This window comes from Sorex araneus, chromosome 2 (assembly GCF_027595985.1).
Source record: "Sorex araneus isolate mSorAra2 chromosome 2, mSorAra2.pri, whole genome shotgun sequence".
Lineage (NCBI taxonomy): Eukaryota > Metazoa > Chordata > Mammalia > Eulipotyphla > Soricidae > Sorex > Sorex araneus.
Window position 1 is genome coordinate 242,381,470 of NC_073303.1, and position 13,768 is coordinate 242,395,237.

The 13,768-nt window shown below is 44.5% G+C and overlaps 1 protein-coding gene across 1 annotated transcript in view; it reads left to right on the plus strand.

Annotated features, from left to right (window-relative positions):
* The window catches only part of LOC105943237 (zinc finger protein 208-like), a 286,674-nt gene that overhangs the window by 211,495 nt on the left and 61,411 nt on the right, over positions 1 to 13,768 (plus strand). Inside the window, 2 exon segments of the mRNA XM_055124700.1 lie at positions 11,067 to 11,601; positions 11,842 to 11,857. Of these exon segments, the coding sequence (XP_054980675.1) occupies positions 11,067 to 11,601; positions 11,842 to 11,857 (551 nt within the window).

The window sequence follows — 13,768 nt, forward strand, 5'->3', positions numbered from 1 at the left end:
GGCACGTGGTCCTGCAAGAGAAGGAGTTTGAACTTAGAAGCTGGTTTTAAAGTGAGGAACAACGGAAAAAAACCAATTGTTCCTTTTATTGTTTTGATTTGCTTTTTGGGTCACACCTGGCATTGCACAGGGGTTACTCCTGGCTCTGCACTCAAAATCACCCCTGGCAGTGCGATGCTGGAAATTGAACCCGGGTTGGCTGCCTGCAAAGAAAACTCCCTACCCGCTGTGCTATTGCTCAAGCCCCAGCCTTTCAAAATGTAGATGTAATCGTGCTTGAGGGGCAAATCCGGTGTTGCTTCAGGCTGAATCCAGCTTCTTCTGCTCAGGGATCTCTCCTAGGGGTTCGGGCCCCACATGGGGTGTCGGGATGTGAGGCCAGTGCCCTTCCCACTGACCTTTCCTCCAGCCCCCAACCAGAGAGAAAGTGTTGGCCAGAGGGAGCCTCAGTGTCCCCGAGATCTGAGGGGCCGAGTGCAGCCACCGCCATGTTAGTTCCGTTGTTGGCACACTTGCAGCATCCATGGCGGTCACAGGGGTGGGGTAGTTATTCATCAGGAGTGTCCCCCGGCTGGCCCTTTGCTGGTCGCCTTTCATACCTTAGGCTGAGTACAGTCAGGGATAAAGTGTTCATTTTTCTCATCAAAGGGACCTGGAGGCACCTTCTTTTCTTAAAAAGAAATATCTTTTTGAGCCACGTCCAGTACTGTTCTGGGGTCACTCCTGACTCTGCACTCGGGGATCTCTCCTGTTGGTAGTCAGGGATCCTATGGGAAACGTGGGAGCAATGTGGGTCAGTTGTGTGCAAGCAAACGCCCTCTCAGTGTAGGAGCCGCCTGCCCTAGGGTGGTGAGGGACCAAGGGTCATTTTTCACGTGCTTGGGGTTCAAAACCATGTCACAGAGCTTTTTGAATTCCAAGTTTTAGCACATGCAGTAAATTCTGGGGGCTTGGGCAGATGCAGAACTTTTACAGAACAGAGTGGGGGTTGGGGGATGCATCAGGGTGGGGTTACTCCTCCTGCCTCTGCACTCAGGCAGCACTTGTGGCAGTGCTCAGGAACCTCTTGGGATGCCAGTAATGAAACCCGAGTAGGATGCTTGCAAGACAAGCACCTCACCCAATTTACTATTATCTCCAGCCCCTTTGTTCAGGAAATTTTGAATTTCTTATTGTTTTTTAATTGCAGTTTTGGGGCCACAGCACACAGTGCTCAGGGCTTACAGTTGGATCTAAGCTCAGACATGTTCCTGGAAGAGCTTGGGGGAAACCACGGGCTTTTCAAAATTGAACCCGAATTATCTGCTTGATAAGTAGCACCCTGTGAATGTACTACCTCTGCTAACCGTCTATGATTTTATTTTGCCCCCCCCCCAAAAAAAATTCTGCTTTACTTGCCAAGTTTTTGAGAATCATTTTATCCCAAGTGTTCATCTTTCCCTAGCCAGGGGCGCCCCCTGCTCCTCTGGTGAATATTTGCAGAAATGGGGTTTCTAGGGACCTAGGGACCAGCAGCTGACAAAGGTTTTATTAAATGTCTCATTCTAAGGGTACAGCTAGGAGGGCGTTTGTCTTGCACTTGCTGACTAGGTTTGATCCCCACCATCCCATGGAGTCCCCTGAGTCATCGTCTCCATCTGTGTCCCTCAAAAAATATGGAAATAAATATAGAGTGTAAGTCATAGTACAGCAGTTAGGGCATTTACTTTCCATTTGGCGGAACTGGGTTTGATCCCTGCACCTCATAGGGTCCTCTGTACATTGCCAGAAGTTGCACAGAAATCATAAACTATGCAAAATTAATGATGAGCTAGAGTTTTAGAAATGCAGGTAGGTCCTTCCTTACCTTTTGTTACCATGCAATTTATAGGTATTTCTGAGTGTGTGGCTCAAACCACACAGCGCCCCGACCCCAATGTAAGTCTCCAGGATTCCAGACTTTTTCTTGATATCTGAGCATTTTTTGAATTTCCTTTTTGGAGGGTTGGATTTATAGGACTATTTTTGTTTTTGTTATTTTTTTCTTGTTGTTGTTGAATGTACTCAACAAGAGTCTGTCAGGATTAAAAGAAGGAGTTGGAGACTGAACAATTCAGTGCTATCACCATGAAGCTTTTAGACCAAGTGTAATTTTCCTGTCCTTTTTCCTATGCAAAGTCACTTACCAAAAACTGAGTCAAATCATGCACTTTGTGGAAACCTGGCCTTTAATCTCATAGCTCTGCTGGGTGTGGCTGCAAATGATATCAAATCTCTGAACTGAACCTTAAGAATATGTCCTTTGATTTCACACCTCTGCTGTTGGCAGATAACTTCCTCTTTGATTGAGCTGAGTGTGGTTGGGAGTGGAGAGGGAGGTCTGCCAAAGCAGCAGTGCTCAGGGATCACTCCTCGGGGATTCAGGGTGTATAGTTGGAGTCTGTTGCATGCATGGGAAGTGCACTGCCCACTGGTCTCTCTTCCTGGCCCCTGCTGGCAACTCAAACCTTTTGATTTGTAGCCTGTGCTTCCAGCTCAGGGAAACATCGGCTGCTCCTCGGTGTCAGCAGCCCGTGTGGCCTCTACCAGCTGAGCCTCATCGCTGCCCCCTTCATGCCCATCTGTGTCCTTCTCACAAGGTTCACAGGATTTATATAGAATTAGAATTCCTGGGGTCAGAGAGAGGCTGGAAGTGCATGCTCTGGCCTTGCAAGCAGCCTGCCATGCTACAATCTCCAGCAAAACGCAGTGCCCTCAAGTACCACCAGGAATAGGCCCAAAGTTTTGCTACTTGTGACTCTAAAACCCAAACATGTCCCTTATAAAACTGACTGGGAAGATTTGAAAGGTAAAATCTCTTTTTTTCTGTTGGATTTGGGGCCATACCTTGTAGTTGCTGTTTATGGTATCTAGTGGGTGCTAGGAACAGAACCTAGATCAGCCCTTTCAAGGCAAGTACCCTAGTAAACTTCCACTGTCATCCCATTGCTCATCGATTTGCTCGAGTTGGCACCAGAAATGTCTCCATTGTGAGACTTGTTGTTACTCTTTTTGGCATACTGAATACTAAAATAGCTTCCCAGTCTCTCTGAGAGGAATGTTAAAATTGAACTCAGGTCATCCGCTTGCAAGGCAAATGCCTTACGCGCTATGCTATTGCTCCAGCCCTTAGTTATACTTAGTACTAAGTATGAATATATTAACATGGAATCAAATGTATGATTATGTTTCTAATATTTCATCTTTGAAGTCTGCACTACTGCAAAGAAGCACCAGTGTGTCACAGTATGTGAATTTAGAAATACCATACTACTACTACTACTACTACTACTACTACTACAACTACTACTACTACTACTACTACTACTACTACTACTACTCTACTAATATTACTAATACATACTACTTCTAGCCTAAATAGTGGTCAGCAGACTCTAGGTCCAGCCTTTCAAAAAAAGTGACATATATTTGGTTATTTGTCATGCCTGGTGATGCTCAGGTGTTACTCAAGTTCTATGCTCACTGATCCCTTTATGCATTGCTTGAGGACCATTTGAGGTGACTGCAATTGAAAGTGGGTCGAGCATGTGCCAGGCAAGCACCCTCTGATTTCTTCTGTGTCTGTGGATATCTTTAAAGAACTTCTACACTGGTTAATATCCAGGCAGTTATGAAATAAGATGTTCTTGTTTCTCCATAGTATAGAACTTTTTTTCAATTTATTACATTGTTAGTACATGGTACATAAGTTTTTTAATTGATTTCTTTTTGTTTATTAGACTCAGCCAATTGTGCTCCTAGCCTACTCCTGACTGCCTGCTCAGGAATCACTCTTGGTAGACTTGGGGGATCCTATGGTATGTGGGGTCCAAACCAGAGGCAGCTGTATGCAAAGCAAATGCTGTATCAGTTGTGATTTCACCAAGACCCCAGAAACTAATTTTTATCTGTTCTGCTAGGTTTCTGTTTAGATGTTATAACATTTTCTCTTAGAGTGGACCCAGGGGCGTGAGAGACAGAGCACAGCAGCTCAATGCTTGCCTTGCGTTCCCTGAGAGCGATGGTCAGCCAGATTCAAATCTGCTTCTGCATCCCCTAAAGAGGAAGGAGCACCTGGCAGTGTCTCTCCTGGGTGTTTCTGTGAACTGATGCCGAAAAGTGAAGCCAGTCAGATCAGAACGTTTCTGGATCCAGTGCAGGGACTTCTGGTCAGGGTCATATGAGTTTTGCTCTTCTCTTTTGCTCACAAAGTTGATTTCTCCAGGTCTTTGTCAAAGCTTCGGTGGGGATCCTCAAGAATAATAGCCTGAAGAAGATGGTGTTACTCCGTCTGACACACTGTCCCCAGGTAGGAGAGAGACTCGATGAGGCTCTACAGGTACAGGAGCACACAGGTCTCCAGGGTGGACTATCTGGGAGTCGTTTCAAAAGGAGATGTTGGATGTGGCTCCGGTTGGAGTGCCCCATTCTACTGTCTGTGACCACTTTTCTTCATGTTCATTTGGTTTCTGTGTTTGCTTTGGAGCGACACCTAGTGGCTCTCAAGAATGGCTCCCAGTTTAGTGGTCAATGGTCAGTCTGGGTCTCCTGGACCTTATGGATGACGGGCAAGTCTGACTTCTTGGGGTTTTTACCTTTTTTGTTATTTGGCGGAGTGATTAGTGGTGGGGACCACACCTTGTGATTCTTGGAATTACCCATTCTGACATTCACCTGCAGTGCTTGGGGGACCATATGGAACACGGTTATTTCCACATACCCACTGTACTCTTAGTCCAGCCTTCTGCTTTTTTTTCTTTCATATTTTTTTCTTGCCACAGTGGAGGTGCTCAGGGCTTCTAAGAGAAGAGCTTGGGATTCACACCTGAAGGGCATCAGTTGACCCAGGGTTTGCTGGCACCTGTTATGACTGCAGATCCCATAATTTGCGATTCCCGTATTTTATTTTCCCACTCTGGAGAGCCTTGCCTGCTCCGCCACAGTCTCAGGTTAAAACACTGCTGTGTGTTAAATTTTGAGCATACGCCATTCTCAGTGAGAGCGATCAGAACTTCTCTGGGGCCGACTGAGTTTTTATGAGTCAAGTATCTTTTACCTCCTTCTAAAGGGAAGGAGGATGTATTAGATGCAATAGAGTCTGCATCTATTATTGCATCTAATACTCTAATACTTCTATTCCCAGCCCTGAATTGTGAGTTCAGAGTCCTGCTGGCACATATGTCCACCCATAGCTTTGACTTTCCGACTGGACATTGTGTATCACCTCATTCCTTGAAATGTAATGTGAGACGTATCACAGGTCAGGGCGTGTCCAGTATTTTGGTCCAACCTAGTGTTGCTTCTTATTATTATTTACTTTATGGGTCTCTCCCAGTGATGCGTGGGGGTGGGCAGTGTTACTCCTGGCTCTGTCCTCAGGAATCATTCTTGGCGGTGCTCAGGAGACTATATGGGATGACGGCGATTGAACCCGGGTCACCGACATGCAAGGCAAATGCCCTAACTGCTGTACTATTGCTCTGCCCTCCCTAGTGTTATTGCTTTTCTGTCTTGCTGGGCATGTATTCAGGTCTTACTCTCTACAATGCTGGGACCACTGGTCCACTGGTGCTGGGCTTCGCCATGGAGTGTTTGTGTAAGGCCATCACCTCCATGAAACTTCTAGAGTAGCATCTTCACATTGCTGCAGTCCTGGCTGCCTTAGAGTGATTTCCTCAGACACTGAGCCAGGAATGTGCATGGAGCCTGGTTCCTCAAGAAAGAACATGGGAGATGTCCTGAGCCCCTCTAGTGCTGTCCTCATGGCTGAGAAAACACAGTGGTGACTGGCACTGTCTCCTGCCCCCTTTGTCTCTCTGATCAGGACGTAGTAACCTTCTCCGATGTGGCCGTGAACTTCACCCAGGAAGAGTGGACATCCCTGGATGCCTCTCAGCGAAAGCTCTACAGGGATGTGATGCTGGAGATGTACCAGCACCTGCGGGACGTTGGTGAGAGCCGCGTGGGGCGCACCCTGCTGGCACAGACCTACTTAAACGCCTGGGTTGTGACTGGGTCTGTGTGTTGAAATGGGGCCATGATCAAAATAGTTCCTTCCAGTGCTAAATCAAGTTCTATTTGTTTTACAAACAGCTTCACTTTATTTGTTTTGGCTTGACTTTGGTGTGAAGTACACATTCTACCTGGCTGTGTGTTAAATGATCATTTCAAGGGATGTTTGAGGTCCCTGGGGCAGCTAATGATTGAACTCGGTTGCCAGCATCAATAGTCCGAGCATTATGTCCAGTACAATTGCACCATTCCTTCAAGTTTAAGAATTTTGTTTTCTTTTGATTTTGTTATGGGGATTCACTGAAAATGCTCAGGAATTATTCCTGGTTGTGCTCCTGGAGCATATGGGTTATAAGGAATTAAACCATATTTGTGCAAATCACAGGTGTCCTACCCACTGTAATATCTTCCCCAACACAAGTGGTTTATTTCTTAGGGCTTCAGGCATCAGGTCCTAATCTATTTCAGTGTTTGGGGTTACTTGCAGTATTTTTCGGGATAATGATACTTCAGCATGACTCAGTGTTTGCTCCGGGACATTGCAATCAGGGATCACTCCTGTCTGCCTAAGGAGACATTACAGAATGTTAATGATCCAAATGGGATTGATTTTGACCAAGGCAAATATCCACCTGATGGGCTGTGTCCAGATCTGTTGATCTTTTTTAACCTCTTTTCAAAAACAGTGGGTCTCGCCATGTCTGTCTAGTTTGGGTTTCTTTTGCTCTTGGACTTACTGCACTCACTGTCACTGTCACTCGTATCCCATTGCTCATCGGTTTGCTTGACCGGGCACCAGTAATGTCTCCATTGTGAGACTTGTTGTTACTGTTTTTGGCATATCGCATACGCCTCTGGTAGCTGCACTCAGTGATCACTTTTAGAGGGACTCAGGAAAAACTATATGGTGCCAGGACAGAGAAATATATACAGAGTGGTGTGCGATTGTCTTACAGGAAGTTGAGGCAAGTTCAATCCCCGGCATCCCATATGGTCACCAAGAATTTCCCAGGTGATTCCTGATTTCAGAGTCAGGAATGACCCCTGGTCATCTCTGGTGTGGATTTGACAAAGTTAAATACAGTGCTGGCATCAAGGGCATTTCACCTATATGTAATACAGCCGGGCGATATTGTTTGCATGATTATCTGGTTTCTCCTATTTCACTGTTAAATAAAAACTGGGGCTCTATGTCACTGATAACCAGTAACCTGCAGCACATTAAAAGTTTGATACTTGGGGCTGGAGCAATAGCACAGCGGGTATGATGTTTGCCTTGCCCGCGGCCAACCCAGATTCGACTCCCAGCATCCCATATGGTCCACAGGTCACCAACAAGAGTAATTCCTGAGTGCATGATCCAGGAGAAACCCCTGTGCATCGCCGCGTGTGACCACTTAAACAAATAAAAGAGTTGTGATACTATTTCATGCCTTTAAAGGAATTTGCCCAATTTGGACACTTGTGATTAACCTGTTGCCCTTTACTTGTCACTGATCCTTGTCTCTGGGAGCAGGGCATTCCGAGTGGAAGCCTGCGGTGATCTCCTGGCTGGAAAGAGGAGTCCTGAGGCTGGGGAGGGGAGGAGTGTGTGCAGGTGGGTGTCTGAGTACCCTTTCTTACACTGCTGTTTCGCAGCGTGTGGTTGTCCTGAGCACGTGTCAGACAAGTGACTCTATCTGGGGTTCGGGCTCCAGGATCCAGGTGTCTCAGCTGCGCTCACACTGCTCTTCTTCACCTTGGAGTTTCAATCACAGAATAACTGTGCATTATGGAATCTAATTTTGTCGTTTTACTTCATCGTTCTTGTATGTAGAATACTCCATGGGATTCAAATCCTTTTGATCCCCCGTCTGTGCCTCACCAGCCTCACTGGGCACCATCCAATATACAGCCTTGGGTGCCCTTTCCAGGGTAGCTGGGTGACTCTTAGTCTTCTATTGTCCTGTTTATATTTGCTCTCAGATCATTACATTGGTTGTCAAATAAAATAAGAATTTTTTACTTGTTTTAGCTCTGTGATACTCAGCTTTTCCTGGCAGTTCTCAGGTTCCTTTTTCTTTTTTTTTATAGTGGTGATATCAGGCAATGCACTGGGGTTACTCCTGACTCTGCACTGGCAGTGCTTTGAAAACCATATAGGATTTTCCAGGCGGGACAGGATCAGCTGCATGCAAGGAAAATGCAAGAACAAGTGTAATATCGCAATAGCCCGTGTGGTTACTTTTGGCAGAGCTCAGGGATCAGCCTCATAGAAGGCATGCGACAGACTTGATTTTCTGTCTACCCACTAAGAAAAGTTTTTGCCTTTACGTTCAAATTGTGAAGCATTGAGCCCATAATAAAGCTATATTGGACCAGCACTGTAGAACATTGGGGAGAGCACTTGTCTTGTTATCAGCTGACCTACTTTCAATAACTAGCATCCTATATGGTACCCTACTATTCCTGGGTCTGTTCTACAAAAGAAACCCAAAAGAGCTAGTGTGTGATTGCCAAGATCCTCATGGATATCTTCAAATACTTCTTACTCCACCTCTGCCTATTCAGCTACTTTGCATTCATCTAATTCTTACATTGTGGATTGTTTCATTTCAGAAATCCATGCGAAGTTTCAGGATTTGGCGCTTCCACAGTTTGATTTGGGAAAGGGATCATCTAATTCGAGTCAGCTGGTAAGCTTCACACATTCAAAATAAGTATTTTTACACTGGCTAGATAGCTCAGTTGACCATGCATAGGATTAGAAAGGTGGAGGTTCAGACTCCATCCTACCACCATGTTTACAGTCTCTAGAAATGACAGTGAAGAACTCGAAGCCTATTTCTGGGACGAATGGGGCCGTAGTCTCATGGGGAATAAAATCAGTACACTCAGAATCTATAGAAATTCTTGTTTTTCACATTGGTGAAATTTTGTGGTTTTTCATTTGATAGAAAGTAAGCACACACGTCAGATTGTCTCAAAGAACAAGTTGCTTGCCCACTTCATCATGCAGATGGAAGGACACTTGCTTACCCAGGGATAGATATCTGGGTTTCCATCTCATATGGTCCCCAGAGTCCCAGAACATTGGTTCCTAAGATCTGCTTGGTGTGCCCCACCCCAAAATAAATACAAACAAAACTAAATGTGAACAAAACTGAAAGAACAAAAAAGTCATTGGTGCAAAAGAAGAATCCTCTTGTGGCCCCTGTCCTGCGTCTCAACTGTGTGGATGCAGTGTTGCCTTCAAACATGATTCCCCGGTACCACACTGAGCTAGAACCGAACCCAGTTTCAGGACTTTTCTATTTCCACTGAAAAATAGTTCTTTAGTTTTCTACAGAGGGTGTTAACTCCACTTAATTTGCCTGTTCATTGAGATAAGAAACATGTACACTACTTATGTCCCCTCATTGGTCAATTTTGCAAGTCTGTCTTGAAGAAGTGTTAGATGTATTAATGCAAACATTCTGAACATATTTGGAGTTGGATTAGTGTGTTTCATATGTCATAAAGCACATCTGCCATGTTCGAGTATAGTTCTAAGCTTCAGAGGTTTCATATTTCTTTGTTTTTCTCCCCCACACAGAGCAAAGCTTAATTGAATTCCACGCACACAGTGCTCCCCAGGCACTTCCAATTCCTGATGATTTTTCACATGGGAATTCATTGACCCCTAAAAAGTATTTCCTCCTTAGCATCCTTCTTATGTGCTTGACTTAAGCTACCATTGCACTTCATTCCTAACATCCCAAAAGACAGATCGCAGTAAGGGACTCTGATGGACTGAGCAAGCCTTAAGCTAACCGGGTTAAGGAAAGGGACAGCCTAAGCACCATAAATAGTATGGTAAATGAATAACACAGTCATGGAAAATACTCTTACTTGACCCTAAAAGAGGTAACTGAATAAAGACCCTGTTGAATTAGAAAAAGTAACTTGGCCTGAGAAGTTTGCACTGTGAAATATAGAGATGTTCCCAGGAAACGCCACCCTTTTGGCTGGATCTAGGGTATAGATAAAAGCCTATATCCCTTACTGGCGTCATGCAAAATAACTGCAAATATTTTATAGGAGTAAACCTAATAAAATTTTTATTAGATTTTCTGGCAAATGGATTACTGGCAAAGGAAATGAGAAAGCAATACATACTTAGAAGGAATCAATTCTTGGGCAGATCACTGTGGAGGAATCTAGAGTGGATTATAGAGTGCTGGAGCCCCCAGATGATATTCTGTCCTTGGGTGAATGTCCTAGAGGAACTTACACTAAAGTTTCTTTAATGTGAGCATTGTTTATGTTAATATTCCAACACATGCATATATAATTGTTGCACAGCAAGACTTCATGATTTCTGTATAATTAATGCTGTGAGAGAAATGGCCCCTGAATTACCATCCAGCCATGGCCCCATTTATTCATGTAATATGGGGTGACAGGCAGTCATCAGCCCAGAATGTACCAAGGGGCCACAAGACACCACAGGACAGTGAAACAGAACATAAAACTGCCTGGCTGAATTTTTTTTGAAATGTAGATTTGATAGTAAAGAGCAATAATTGTAATCCTTCTCTGCTTTCTGCAGGGAAGCAGCCATTCCCAGTGGAATGTCTCTGATCCTGTGCACTGTGACAAATTCTCAAGTGAGCAATCCTGTCTTCATCCCCTTGGGTATCCTGAGACAGGCAGGATGTCTTCCAAGCATCATCAGAAGGAAGAGAGTGATCTCACTCCAAAGAAGCCCTCTGCTGGGAGAAGCTGCTCACAGTCATTTCTGCACAAACCTCAAACACAAACCCAGCCAGTTGCTCAGCCCATGGACTATGAGAGAGGAGTACTATTTATAGAGAGTCCTTCAGGCCAACAGATCCACAAGCAAATCAATGATGTACTCATCCCGTCCAAGTATAAGAATTGTGGGGGAGCTTTCCCATGTCCTTTAGAAATCCTTAATGGACAGAATTTCCAGGAATGTCAGCAGCATGGACAAAAGTTGAGTCAAAAGTTACCCTGTGGTGACCATACTTCTATGAAAGCAGAAGACAAACCACATTCATGTGAAGAATGTGGGAAGACCTTTCGTCGATCCTCAGACCTTCTTCGACATAGGCGAATTCATACTGGAGACAGACCTTATGTTTGTAAGGAATGTGGGAAGGCCTTCTGTCAATTTTCACACCTTATTGTACATAGGAGAATTCACAGTGGAGAGAAACCTTTTGTTTGTAAGGAATGTGGAAAAACCTTTTGTGGATCCTCACAACTTATTTCTCATAGGAGAATTCACACTGGAGAGAAACCTTTTGTTTGTAAGGAGTGTGGAAAGGCTTTCTGTCAATCCTCACACCTTATTTCTCATAGGAGAATTCACACTGGAGAGAAACCTTTTGTTTGTAAGGAGTGTGGAAAGGCCTTCTGTCGATCCTCAAACCTTATTTTACATAGGAGAATTCACACTGGAGACAGGCCTTATGTTTGTAAGGAATGTGGGAAGGCTTTCTGTGCATCCTCAGACCTTATTGTACACAGGAGAAGTCACACTGGAGAGAAACCTTATGTTTGTAAGGAATGTGGGGAGGCCTTCAAGTACCGATATTCCTTTACTAGACATAGAAATAATCATACTGGATGACTTAATCTAATGACAATCCCTATGGTCAGAAAAGAACAATTGGTTACATCAGATTTTCTCTGGACAGTTGGGATCTGGAGTGCTACAAAAGTACTGCACAGGGGGTCACAATCTTGCATCCATGGGACAAACTTTCCATCAGGTCAGTCAGTTCTATAAAGAAAAGTCACATGCTAATTATCACCAAGGGGCAGCTGTGCCAGTTGCCTTGTTCTTGCACTTCCGTGTATTTTAACTTGTAAATAATGGGTCTTGGTGATGGATGCAAGAGGAAGGTGACTAAATAAATACTTACAAAAATGGCCCTTGCTTGGAATTGTCATGACTCACCACAACATCATTGTTTGCTCTCACTCTTGCTTGGCCCAGATAAACAGGTTTGTGGGAATTTTTGCAGAGAGCAACCATGATGCTGCAGTGAATCGTTTAAAAGTGGAAAAATGGGCAAATCTTCATTTTCCATGGCTACCTGTGTTAAGTTTTGGGGAGCCACAGCACATGGGTTCAGGCCTTACTGTTGGCCCATGTATACTTACAGGTGCTTGGAATCCAGGTCATCCTTGTGCAATTAAGCACACTGTCTTCTGTATGCTTTCTAAACTTCTTGTATACATATTTTTGTTAATTTACATGTATGGTGAAGATAATTACATTAATTATCTAATGAATGTTGTTCTGGCAAGGACCCTGAATAGTGTGGACTGGAGACAGTTGAAATGAAATTTATTGTGCCTAGAAAGACTTGCTTTTTGGGTCACATCCTGCATTGCGCAGGGTATACTCTGGGCTTTGCCCTTAGGAATAACTCCTGGTTATGCATTGTAGACCATCTGGGAGGCTGGGAACTGAACCCTGGTTGTCCGTGTAAAAGGCAAATCCCTATGTTCTGTGCTATCGCTGCAACCCAAAGAATGACATTTTTGCTATGACTTTGAAGCTATGGAAGGGGCCCCTGCGTCAAATGTTTTCCAGGTAGTGGGAACATGGAGAGCCCTCTGCTCCCCCATCTCAGCACACAATTCCATTCAGCTGTGATTCCTAACAATGAAGGGCAGTCACATTCCTGGATCCCAACCTATCATTTCAGTAGTCTTAGGAGAAAACAGAACTTGCTTTTGGTAGCAGTTAAACCAAACTATCAATGAGTCATCAGAATGATAAAAATGAGGGTGCTGGAGCAACAGAACAGCAGGTAGGACATTTGCGTTGCAGGGCGCTGACCCAGGTTTGATTATCAGCATCCCATATGGTCTCCTGAGCACTGCAAGGGGAATTCCTGAGTGAAGAGCCAGTTGTAACCCCTGTGCATCACTGGATGTGACCCCCTCAAAAAAGAATGATAAAAATAATTTAGATTGTACAAAAATACATATAAGGCTATGAAGTGAATGGTATGTTTTGTTGTCCGTTAGCTAAATGTATGCCTGCATTCTTAGGATTCTCTATACCCTGGGATTTATTTACTGAATAATACATTGGGGGGAAGGGCATACCTGACAGTGAAAAGGGATTACTCCTGGCACTGCTTGGGCACCATTTAGCATACCAGGGATGGAGTCCAGGTGACCAAGGCCAATGCAAGTGTCAAGCTTCTAGACTCTTCCCTCCTGAGTCATATTCAGATTTTCAATCATGTTTCTGAAACTGCCACTTGGGGTGTTCCTTGTAGGTGAGAGTTCATTAATCGCGTTTTGTCAAGGAATAGTACATTGAACGGACAGTGCTCTCTGATGTTCTTACCAGACTTTGCTCCTGTTCCGGTGTTTCTCCAGCATTCTTGGCTCCTTGGCCAGTTTCTCTCTGCATCTCCAGGGCTGGCTCGGAGTCAGTGCTTTCACCCCATCCCTAATCATGACTTTCCTGAGAAACACATTGTCCCCTGCCCCATCCACTCCCTACCTTTCTGTATTACTTTGCGTCAGTCAGCAAGTTTTTTTCTTTTTGACACCTGTTGGAAAGCTTTGGTTTAACGGAGCAGTTTTGCATCAGGCCTTCTTCCCGCAGCCTCCACTGTGTTACCGACCACTCCAGCAGCAGCCTCTACATTCCTTTATCTGAACCGATTCCAGTTGCATCACAGTCTCACTGGGTTAGTCAAAAACATTCTCTCCATACATAGAC